The 11,434-nt window shown below is 46.0% G+C and overlaps 2 protein-coding genes across 2 annotated transcripts; one reads left to right on the forward strand and one right to left on the reverse strand.

The window, feature by feature from the left end:
* Positions 1–339: 339 nt before the first annotated feature.
* Positions 340–5,613, forward strand: LOC149356437 (uncharacterized). Its single transcript, XM_089577777.1, has 10 exons — positions 340–666; positions 1,772–2,114; positions 2,341–2,512; positions 2,645–3,047; positions 3,124–3,288; positions 3,455–3,641; positions 3,744–3,986; positions 4,679–4,850; positions 5,239–5,387; positions 5,450–5,613. The coding sequence occupies exons 1-10, from the start codon at positions 340–342 to the stop codon at positions 5,611–5,613; spliced, it is 2,325 nt and encodes a 774-aa protein (XP_089433903.1).
* On the reverse strand, positions 5,442–7,600 carry LOC149356438 (P2X purinoceptor 7-like). Its single transcript, XM_089577778.1, has 4 exons — positions 7,431–7,600; positions 6,528–6,743; positions 6,294–6,462; positions 5,442–5,556 (listed from the first exon to the last, which is right to left on the reverse strand). Exons 1-3 carry the CDS (start codon positions 7,598–7,600, stop codon positions 6,300–6,302), a joined length of 549 nt encoding a protein of 182 aa, XP_089433904.1. The 3' UTR covers positions 5,442–5,556; positions 6,294–6,299.
* Between the last annotated feature and the right edge of the window lie 3,834 nt (positions 7,601–11,434).

Genomic DNA, 11,434 nt, shown 5'->3' on the forward strand with positions numbered 1-11,434 from the left:
GATGTGATAACCTTAAAAATCATACGGGTGAAATTTTTTTGCAGATTCATCGCTTAGGAGCGACGTAATCGCCGTTTAAAATTGCGCCGTAGCTCCGCCCCCCGCTGTCCGCCGAGCGCTGCTGATGACACTGACGATGCGAGCCGAAACCGGAAACCGTGGGGTGGTGACGTAAACACTGGTGTTCCGTCGCCTCGCAGCCTCCGCGACCGCGCTTGTTTCTGCGTGCGTGCCATCGTAAGCTGCTTCGATCTGCCGTGTGTTCCTGTATTTGTGCGTTTTTATGTTTGTGGTGACGTACAGAAACGTGTGCAGCATCGAGTGAAGCGGTGGATTATCATGCCGGCGTTCTGCGCAGCCTTCGGCTGCACTAACACCAGCGGCCGCGACGATGTGGTCTTTCATTATTTCCCACAAAATAAGAAGCTTTCCGCGAGGTGGGTCGCTGCTGTGAAGCGAAGGGATTTCAAGCCCTCAAAGACTACAGTGCTATGCTCTGACCACTTTCGTGATGAAGACTATAACCAAAGCCTGTCGGTAATGCGTTCATTGGGACTGTCAACAAAGTCAGCCCGACTGAAACCCGGCGCAATACCGTCTGTCTTCGCGCACAGGAGCTCTTCACCGCCACCGAGGCCAGCTTTCGCGAAAAGGAGGAAGCTGGAGGTAAGAATTTGTGTATTAACTCTATGAGAACTTGACTGCGCGAACCGGTGTTCTGTATAGTGTACGGCGCTTAATTTCGTGGATGCAAGACTTTCGGTAGTAGTGAGATGAACGGCGCTGGAATGAGAATATCAGGACGGCAGCAAACTGCAGCTTACAAAATAAGTGCTTAGCTGTTATGCTTGCAGGCATGCATCATTCATCTCGTACAGCATTACTCATATCAGAGCTCGTCCTTAAATTTTTTGGCTGAATAAAAATCTTAAACTGCTACTAATACTGCAAGAGGGGGAGCGACGCGAAGTGCGCCTCACAACCGGAGACTGCGCGCCGCGCGTAAGCAGAGAACTTCGTTCGGTGAGCACGTGAAAAGACGTTATATGCAGACTCTTTACTCAATTATGTTGGAGCTCAAATATTCTAGGATTCATGCGTAGCCCTCAGTGGCGAGAACATAGGAAGTAGTACGCGGCACATTTTTCTTCGTGCTCGGAGCGCCGAGAAAACTGTTTGCAGATGTTTCTGGTATACGGGCGCGCTGCGTTTCGTTTTCAATTTGGTTTCGCCTGGGACCTCGCTGATAGCCGCTTCGTCAGCGCCCAATGTACGCAGTCATGGCGCTTGCAGCCCGGCCCCAAAGCGTACACTTTTTTTTAGTGATCTACGTCGGATGCGCCCGCTGGCGCTGTGTTAGCGCGTGAAGTTGACTGTCAGGGTGTAAGTTTTTAAAGAGAACTTTTTTGCTTGGCTATAGTATTTGCAGGAGGTGCTCCAAATCTGCAAATACAACATAATATGAAAATAAAAATTTAATTAAGATATGCAGTTTAGGGAGCTAATGGAAGCCTTCTGCCTATTACTGGTGTCTGCCATATCCCCCAATATAGCCCCAGGGATAAAATTAATGCAAGGTTAGTTACCCGTTTTTTAAAATAAATTTTGGACCTTTTAAAGAAACACTTGGTATATAATAAATGATCTCACTTTGCACGGAGCTCACCAATAAACAAAATGGTTTATGAAATAAACCAGAAGATTTTACTCATACTGAAGCACAATTTTGTTCTGTTTGCAACAATAACATCATATGGCTTATGCCTTTCAGGTTCTTGGCGAACTGCTGCAAGATCAGGACTGCACACCAGACGATAGTGCAAATCAAGTGTGCATGGAAAATGACACCACACCTGGAGGCTGCACACCAGACAGTCAAGAATGCACACCAAACAGCAATACAAATCAGGACTGTGCAACAAGTCGAATGCCACTGGCAGATGCTGCTGAGGATCCTGCATCTAACTTTTCTAAAAGTGATGACAAGGCTGACAAGTCTGTTCAAGTTCTAATGCAGCCAATACCAGTAAAGTGTTCTAAAGCGTCACAAACAAACATGAAAAAAAGAGTGGTGTCAAAAGCAGTGCAGACGAAGCCTTGTGGTGTTTCTATAGGTATGTTCTCATTAATTTGGCATGCCTTTTCCATGATGTCCTAGGCATATGCTTTCTTTCAGTACAGAAAACAAATATGCACACTGTTGAGAGAACTGTTGGGCTCACATCATACACAACAAACATTTCAATTTCAGTAAAAACAGCTTGAGGACACTACTGCTTGAATGAAACAAATATCATTCAGTTTTAATAACTGCTGCATGTACCTCAATGTTTTTTTCAGGTATTCAGGTTGGTGCCTCCATGATCAGCACAGCCAGCCAAGTTAATCTGTGCACCACCGTGCGTGAAGAAGGCTGGGGTGACCATGATGATGATGAGCTGTGTGACGATGGCAGTGGTGACTCGTTCAGCCGTGATGATGACTACTGCCCCTTGGATGACTGGGATCATGGGTATATTATATTACTGCTGTTAAAGAATGCCAATATTTCAGAGCCAAAAATCAGAGTAGCTGCAGTAGTTTTGCATGTTTTTGTGTTTGTTTGCGGTGTGTAACTTAGCTGAAAGGTTGCTATTTCTTCCAGGAGTGTCGAGTCTGATGAAGAAAACTGCAGTGAGGACTGTGATCAGGACTGCAACGACAACACTGAGAAGGAGAGAATTATCTTAGTCGAAGAGAAGCATCTTGAGGTGCTCTTCAATTTGTGCCGCAAGTGTTTTGCACCTTGCACAAGCCATGTGGACTGCAAAGGCACTCTCTTCCGTGTGCGTACAGTCTGTAAATCAGGCCACATTTTTTTGTGGCAAAATCAAGACTGCATTCAACAGCTGCCTGTCATAAACCTACGGCTTTCCTCAGCAATACTGTTCAGTGGGTGCAACCCAACCGCTACACTTAGAATGCTTTCTCTTATTGGTGTGCAAGTTTTTGGAGAAAGGACATTTTTTAACATCCAACGTTCTCACCTCTGGCCTGCCATTGAGACAGTAAGCAAATTTCTTATAACATTGTTTTAAGTAATTGACTGCAAGTGCTTATTGCTCCTGGAATTTTTCTTTTAAGGTATGGAAAAAAGAACAGGAAGTATTGCTTGCGGGTGTAACTGAGCAAGGTGTCAAACTTGCTGGTGATGGCCGGGCCGATTCACCTGGATTCAGCGCAAAGTTTGGCACTTACTCCTTGATGGATCTTGAGCGCAACAAAATATTACATTTTGAGCTTGTGCAGGTTTGTTTCAACTTCAGCATGTTTTTTATAGCATGCTGTTTATGTAACTAGCAGCGCAACAAGACAGTTTTCTGCAGCAAATGGTCACTTCACTTTCCTTCTGTCTCCACAGTATGTGCAATTATAATATATAAATACGAGTACTGAATCTTTTCACATTTTACAGTCCAATGAAGTTGGTGGAAGTAGCCACATGGAGCTGGAAGGGCTGAAACGTGGCCTTGAATTTCTCCATAATCTCCAGGTTCAGATAGCATCTATTGTGACGGACCGGCACGCACAAATAAAATGTTTTCTTCGAAAGGAGAAGGCGGACATCATGCATGAATTCAATGTATGGCATGTCGTGAAAGGTATCGTGCAGGCTATTTTTTGATGGATCAGAATACGTTAACTTCTGTTATATATCCTTGCAAGGAATGTGTGCTTCACTTTTCTTTTAATATTTATGTCAGGTGTTCGCAAGAAGTTGCTTGCTGCGGCCAAAAGGGACGACTGTAAAGAGCTCACGGCATGGACGCAGGCTGTCGGCAACCACCTCTACTGGTCAGCTGCCTCAAGCGAGGGCCACAAAGAACTAATTGTTCCAAAGTGGAAGTCTCTTCTAAATCATATAAGAGACATTCACAGCCACGAAGATCAGCTCTTCCCATTCTGCCTCCATGAAGACATTGAACCAAGGGAGTGGCTGAGTGCAGGTACGCTGCCTATTTGATAGAAATCTGAAGTACATCAGTGCAATTTTTTTCAGCTGTACCAAACAGTGGCACACTATACTCTTGGAGAGCTTTCTGGGGCTCTACAGTAAAGTCTGTGCAAGAAAGGGAAGGAGATGGTACTTTGTTCCTGTGCCATGGTGTGTGGTCTTCCTCAGCACCAGCAAATCCTCGTCCTCTTTCCAGCTTCCCCGTTAATCCCGGCACCCATAAGCCGTACAATGAACTGCTACCCTCAGCATAGTGACAGAGACCATCCATTGCTTTGCCTTTTGCTGCAGAGGCACAAAAAGCTGTCCAGGAGTATGGTGTACTGTGAGTGACCATCTAGGAACGTTTTGTAACTTGTTTTCAGTTGAAGTCCTATTTTGGGCTGTGATGAATAATCTGATGTTTTCTCTGGTCACTTTTTATGTCATTGCGTCTCCTATAGCATGGATAGTTATTTTTTTCAAATTTCAGAAGTAGCAACTTGAACTACAGCTCCGTTTATAGCCACACAGTCAGTCTAACGACAAGTAGTATAAATGGAGCCGATATATTGCTTTGCTTGGTACTCAAAAATCTAATGTTACTACCCTAAGTGGAATAATACAAGAGCAGGAACTGCTTGCTTATGACCAGTTGTACATTTTCTAATAAGAAAGCTGGTGCTTCTGTACTTCTTCATTCAGAGTCCAAGGCTTTCCAGAAGCTGAAGGAAGTAGCAACTGCCAAGGTCCTCCTAAGAGACTTACCACAGCTGGCAACAAAGTTCCAAACCTATGGTTTAGAAGCGTTTCACAGCGTTCTGCTCCACTTTGCACCTAAGTTGTGCCAGTACTCCTTCGAAGGCATGGTGGCAAGGTAAGTGTTGAGTTTTATAGTTATATCTTGACAAAATATTTAAACCAAGCTGATGCGTATTTTGGTGCAGAAAATTTCTTCTGGGAGATTGGTATGTAAGCAAAATAAGAAATAAAAAGCATACTCATGCCACAGTGAGCATTGAACATTTTTTTACACATTCATGGAGGACATATTTTTATGAAATGGCAGCTTAGTATGAGTTAAGCCACGGTCTAAGCATTGTGCAACACGCAGTGGTTTATGTTATTACTAACGTTTTAACTTTCCATATTGTATTCTGCATCTTATGGCTGCACAAAATTGTTCTTGCATGTCCTCTGCAATTGTTCTCTGCAATAAAATAGCTCTGCATGACAAATGCAATGAGTTATGTAACTGTTTCCAGGACTCGACTAGCAGCCATGCATTACAATGAAAATGGTGAAAGAAGGCAGGCATGCACACAGGATGGAAAAGACAGGTGGCTTGTCAAATACCCGAAAGCCACAGGAGGGAATCCTGTTGCCTGTCCTGGAAAGGAGCAGCCCACTCATGGTAAGCTGATGTACTCCACTTTATTTGTGCAGATAACATCGTTTTGTTACATCCTCATGCAGGCTATGTCAAGAGACTGCTAGAGCTGGTTATGTCCGAGGCTCCAACTGTGTTGCGGACAAGAAGGACGACAAATGTGGAGATTCCGCCACCTCTCAGCAGCCGCTTTCTGAAGACACCAAAAGAAGAACTTGTAAAGCAGCGAAAAACAAGGTTCAACAAGTAGTGAATTGAACATGGTTTCGTGGCAGAACCTGGAAGACGTAGACGACAGCTGTGTAAATATGCTTGTAATTACGTACGTATGTACGTATGTATGTATGTATGTATGTATGTATGTATGTATGTATGTATGTATGTATGTATGTATGTATGTATGTATGTATGTATGTATGTATGTATGTATGTATGTATGTATGTATGTATGTATGTATGTATGTATGTATGTATGTATGTATGTATGTATGTATGTATGTATGTATGTATGTATGTATGTATGTATGTATGTATGTATGTATGTATGTATGTATGTATGTATGTATGTATGTATGTATGTATGTATGTATGTATGTATGTATGTATGTATGTATGTATGTATGTATGTATGTATGTATGTATGTATGTATGTATGCATGCATGCATGTATGTATGCATGCATGCATGTATGTATGCATGCATGCATGCATGTATGTATGTATGTATGTATGTATGTATGTATGTATGTATGTATGTATGTATGTATGTATGTATGTATGCTAGTATAACTATGTTTTACTTTGAGTGTGTATGGCAACATAGCAAAATGATATGAAATAAAAGGTATTCAATTGTGTGCTTCACATTCACACTTCTTTGTGTCAGACATTTACTACATGCATCAAAGTTGTGAAGGGTGCAAACACTCACTCTAGATTAACTTGAAAAATGTTTGAACCCTGTGTAGACTCCATTTTCAGACGGATATTTCTTGCGGATAGCATCCAGGACACAACTTGGCAGGATACGCCTCTTGTGCTTCCCCATTCTTTTCCATACGAGATATGCGAATTGCCGATATGCAGCATATCTCAACTGCCTATGGAAGTGAAAGTAAATTACATTATTGTACATATACTCTCTTAGCTACACCTGCTTTCTCACCTGTTTTTGGAGTTCTTGTCTCCTTTTGCAGATAGAATGGTTCCTCGTTGTGCAAGAGCCACTTCAAGCACAGTCCTGTTGAGACAAGCATCTTTGAATTTTTTTGTGCTTGTAATGCATTGTGGATTCTTCTGCTTTCTGGCAATCTCATTAACTTCCTGGCAGCAGCAGCAATCTTCCTCCTTTTCCATTGCAATGCAGCGATCGCAGGAACACCTGTTTTGGAAGTACAGTGTTTACAATGGCATCAGTCAACTGCCAGGGATACATTTATTATAACACATGTAGTCGAAAAAAATTGCCGAATGCAGCATGGCTTCATACATTAATAATATTATATAATTGTGCGCCACGTGTTCTACAGCCAGCCTTGCGATTCGCCTGCTCTGTTGCAGCACGAGGCCATCGAGTTAGTGAAAAAAATCACTTGTCGCTTGATCTGAGAACAGCACGACAAAGGCGGCCGCAAACGGATGGAGATATTCCTACAAGGGCTTGCAGTATGAAGCAACTCGCCGAAACAAGGATTTTAATTTACTGCCAGATCCCATCTTGGCACGCAGAACGGAAGGCGCACGTTTGTCACCTCGACGAGTTCTGCCGCAAAGCGCCGCGAACTTGTTGACGCGTGTGTTATGAATCGAGCCGGCGCGCAGCGACCATGAAGCGATGCCAGCATAAAATTTGCGAGCAAAAAGAGCCTGATAACTTCTTGCGCATGTCAATGGTCTGTGTGGATTACAAGGAGATTTGCGGCAGCACCGACAAGCGGCAAGACAACAATGCCGACGATCGCATCCCGCTTACATTGCATTTGGAAAGTTTCGTGGAGCAGTGCTTTCATCGCTTCAAAATTAATTCATTGTATCTCTGAATGAAGTTTGGCTAGAAAAGTATGCTTACCAAAGGACATTTCCAACACGTGGAGATGCTGACGCCTCGCTTTCGTCCAAGCCAGAAGCACCGCTTGCGCCAGCATCGTTGCTTCCTTGGAGCGGTTTGCTTTTTGCGATTGGTTCGTACATGTAGGGGATGACGCCAAGATCCTCCTGGTAATTTTGTATGCGTTCCATCGTGATAAAAGCATCAAACCAACAGCCACGAACCACCGCGCGCCGCGCTTCATGTGCTACATCGGCGGCGACCGAGCCGGGCTCACCGAGCCAACACCAGTGTTTACGTCACGAGGCGCCCAACCAATCACCGGCGGCAACGAGGCGCGCGAGCTGGCCCGAGGCCGCTGCTGCACTTTTCGCCAAAATAAAATACGTTTGCGCTTTCCTTTCCCTAATTTCGATGACAAATTCGAATTCCGAGCGTGGAAAACTGTAAAGTGCATCTCTTCACTCAATTTTTCTGGGAAACCTTTCAGCATCCCTTTAAAGAGTTGTGGTATTTGCGACGATAACCTCTGTAAGCCATAGTTTGTACGTGATCTGGCTCTATTTCGCGCTGTCTTAGTTCTTACGGGGACTGTTTAGCTTGATAGTGTTCTTGAAATTTCGATATATCTGCACGGTATTGGCGTAGCGCTTCCAGAGATAGTTTTTGTTTAAACAGTTGTTTTACCTGAAGGATGCTATATCTGGTAAATCGCAACACGACCGACCTAGCAAGCACGTCCCCGCCGGGAATGGATATGCACGCCGCGCTCTTCAAGTACCATAATAGCACTCAACGTTACAGACGTTGCCCGATAGTTGCCCGATACGAAATAACTTTCGTTCTGTAACCAGGTTCAGCACTAGTTGAACCGCACCTTTTCTCCAGTACCGTAGATGATGAAAATAATTTAATATTATTTACCGAGAGGTTGACAGGGAAGCAGCCTCTAGTGGGCCCCTCCCGTCACTACACTAGGTGAATTCCCTTATTTAGGGACCCCATTGATCTGGACCGCCGCTCGAGCTCACTGAACTAGGGCTTAATGATCCGTTAGGTCGAGGCAGTGGAGCAGGGCCGCCTCCCAGTTTTCTCGAGTAGGGGAATGGGTTAGGGGTGGAAGAGAAGGATTTCGCTGGTATGCCCAGAGCATGTGGAAGGTGTCAGTCACCTCCCCACAGAAAGAGCAGAGGCCAGGGAGGGAAGGATCTAAATGTTTGAGTACTTCCGGGCACATTAGAGTGTTAGTATAGAGTCTAAGAAGTATTCTTTCGCCCGCTTTTTCTAGGCCCTTGAGAGGAGTCGGCTCTGACTGTGCGAGCCCCGGTAATGAGCGGATATATCTCTGAATGTTAAAAGAGGACAGGTGTCCTGATAGAAATCGGGAGAGTCTACGTCGGGGGCCTGGTCAGTGAGTGCACGGGTGGCCGTGTTGTCGGCCTCGTTCCTTGGTTAGCCCCGGTCACCTGGCGTTCAAATGAGAAAGTTGGAATATCCCATTGGCGAGTACCAATCCCTTCAATGCCAGCCAATCTAAAATGTACCGTAGAGCAGTTTCGATTGGCTCGCGCTGCAGGGAATGGTATTCGCCAATGGGATATTCCAGCTGTTTACTTTTGATATGAGGCACACAGTAAAACCTCAGAAATATGACGTTGGTTGGCGGCACATCATAATTATTAAAAGCGCTCGCACAACTTCGACTAATAGAAAACTAACTTCGAAACTAGGAAGCACGGCACTGGCACTAGCATGTCCGATGCCATCTTCATCACAGACGGGGAATACCTCCCCGTCTGCCAAAATTGCAACAAGGAAGAAAAATACTGCGCCATTTCCTGTCCTCAAAAACCACTTTACCAATTTATTTTTAAATCACCACTCAGGCGCACAACCTCGGGGGTTGCGCGGGAAACTCGCCCCCTCAAAGCTTACTCCCAGCTCCCTCCGAGGAGGGATGGATCCAACTCCTCAGAAGTCCAGACAAGAGCATCGAACTGGCACTCGTTTTATGGGCCCAGGAAGTCGCCCCCACCTGGGGGCCACACCAAGCCCACCTGCCCTAAATCCCGACATTCTATGGCAACAAAGCTGTTTCTCTCTATCTCTCTCTCCTGGATCTGGCAGTATCCTGTCAGAATTTCATTTCGGCCCAGGAGACAGAGCAATATGCTGTCATGTCGGTGGTTCAGTGGTTAAGGCGCTCGTTTACCGAGCCGGAGTACCCGGCTGCGAACCCGACCGCGGCGGCCGCGTTTCCATGGAGGCGAAACGTAGAAGGCGCCCATGTGCTGTGCGGTGTCAGTGCATGATAAGTGAGTGAAATACTTTATTGTCCAACAGAAGAGGATGACCTCATCCTATCCTCCAGCTTTCCCTCTCAGTCGAGAGATGAGGGCCAGGAGGGATTCGGGTTGACACGGTCGCCGTGTCAGATGCTGGCCTGGATTTCTTGTATCCCGGCGACCTCTTAGCCAGTCGGACGGCGAGGAGCTGGTCCTCAGGGCCCGGGCAATGTAGCAAGATCTGCCAGGCCTCTCTACTATCCATTTTTCTCGTGCTGCCTGGGGATTGTGTTCTCTCAAATAATACGGTCGAGGGTCCCTCTAGCCTCACATTTCTTACAGTTGTCATCTTCAGTGTCCCGGATAATATGTTTAATTAATATTGGGTGCGGGTAGACGCCTGTTTGAAGATGTCTACACGCCACCGCTTGCTGATTATTAAACTTCACACTGGGCGGAAGAAGTTACCTGCAGTGTTGCCTTTAGTGCTGAGTTACTTCTTGATATGATATTAGCCGCCCTTGTCTTCCGTGGTGCTCGAAGTGGGGCCCTTCTTTAGCTGCTCGGTGGTAGATATATCGATCCAGCAAATGGACAGCCTCGTTGCCACGGGCAGATTCGTTCGCTTTAAAGATCCCAAGGTGGTAGAAATTATTCCTGAGACCTCCACTACGGCCCCTCCTTCTCTCTTCCTTCTTTCACTCTCGCCTTCCTCCCTTCCTTCCCGGCGCGGTTCAGGTGTACACCGAGATATGTGAGGTAGACCCTGCGCCATTCCTAAAACTAATTTACCAATTTTATAACCTGTATTTGCACCTAGTGTATATTATCGTTCTACCCTATCCTTTCTTCTATCGCTCACCCATTTCTTTCCCTCTCCCTGTCCTCTCCCAGTTCTTTTATTTCCGCAAGGCGCAGCTCATGGATGAAAAACTATTTTCGTTAGAATGCATTTGCGGACGATTCCGTGCTAGATGTCCATCAGCCCATGGCTAACGGCGACCTGGTGGCCCACTCCGCGGCCCTGATCTTGACGACCGGCTCTGAGCTGGCCAACACGGCCTCCCACTGCTCGAGAGAAGGATCACGCATAATATCCGCCGGTGGCGGCGCTATGCTGCAGCTCCATAATATGTGGCCATAGGTTGCCAGTTCCTGACACCATCTGCATTCCGGCTGAATGTCCGGGTAGAGTTTTTTAACACGTATGGGTTGAAGAATGATCTCGTCTGCAATCTTCGCTGCTGCTTCGCCTTTGCCAATTGCTTGTCCGAGGGCGGGTAAACTTTCCGCTAAAGTTTGAAATGGTTCGTAATGTCGTGAAAGAACACCAGCCGATCTCTCGTGGACCTCGCCGGAACGTCCGGCTCATCTGCTCGATTGTCGAATCCTCGAGCATTCATGTGAGCCGTCTCGTTACCCACGGTGTCCAGAGTGTACCCGTACCCAGACATATTCTACCTCCTTCGCCCCTCACCCCGTGGCCCGATTTAGCAATCGTGCCCCTGTGACAGATACTCTGCCCCTCGCCAAATTTCGGATGGCTCTTTTGAGTCGCTCAAAAATCAGGTCAGCTTGAGTACTAGCTATAGCTATCGCTATCGCCGCCTCCTCTGCAGTTTCTGAGAAGCGGGTTTTGGCTGATCCAGAGGTGACCAAGCGTCCCCGGCCGTCCACCACCGCAACTGCAAATGCGTCCTTGTCCTTATACTCGGCGACATCAGCGTAGACTGCCCCGTT

This window comes from Amblyomma mixtum, chromosome 3 (assembly GCF_055824585.1).
Source record: "Amblyomma mixtum isolate Tamu chromosome 3, ASM5582458v1, whole genome shotgun sequence".
Lineage (NCBI taxonomy): Eukaryota > Metazoa > Arthropoda > Arachnida > Ixodida > Ixodidae > Amblyomma > Amblyomma mixtum.

Bases quoted from the DNA above. Each gene is read 5' to 3' on its own strand.
- LOC149356438 (XM_089577778.1), bottom strand. From the start codon at position 7,600: ATGGAACGCATACAAAATTACCAGGAGGATCTTGGCGTCATCCCCTAC. The intron at 6,744-7,430 runs GTAAGCATACTT...CTTCCAAAACAG, and splicing joins CGTGTTGGAAATGTCCTTTG to GTGTTCCTGCGATCGCTGCA. The intron at 6,463-6,527 runs GTGAGAAAGCAG...TCACTTCCATAG, and splicing joins GACAAGAACTCCAAAAACAG to GCAGTTGAGATATGCTGCAT.
- LOC149356437 (XM_089577777.1), top strand. From the start codon at position 340: ATGCCGGCGTTCTGCGCAGCCTTCGGCTGCACTAACACCAGCGGCCGC. The intron at 667-1,771 runs GTAAGAATTTGT...TATGCCTTTCAG, and splicing joins CGAAAAGGAGGAAGCTGGAG to GTTCTTGGCGAACTGCTGCA. The intron at 4,851-5,238 runs GTAAGTGTTGAG...AACTGTTTCCAG, and splicing joins TTCGAAGGCATGGTGGCAAG to GACTCGACTAGCAGCCATGC.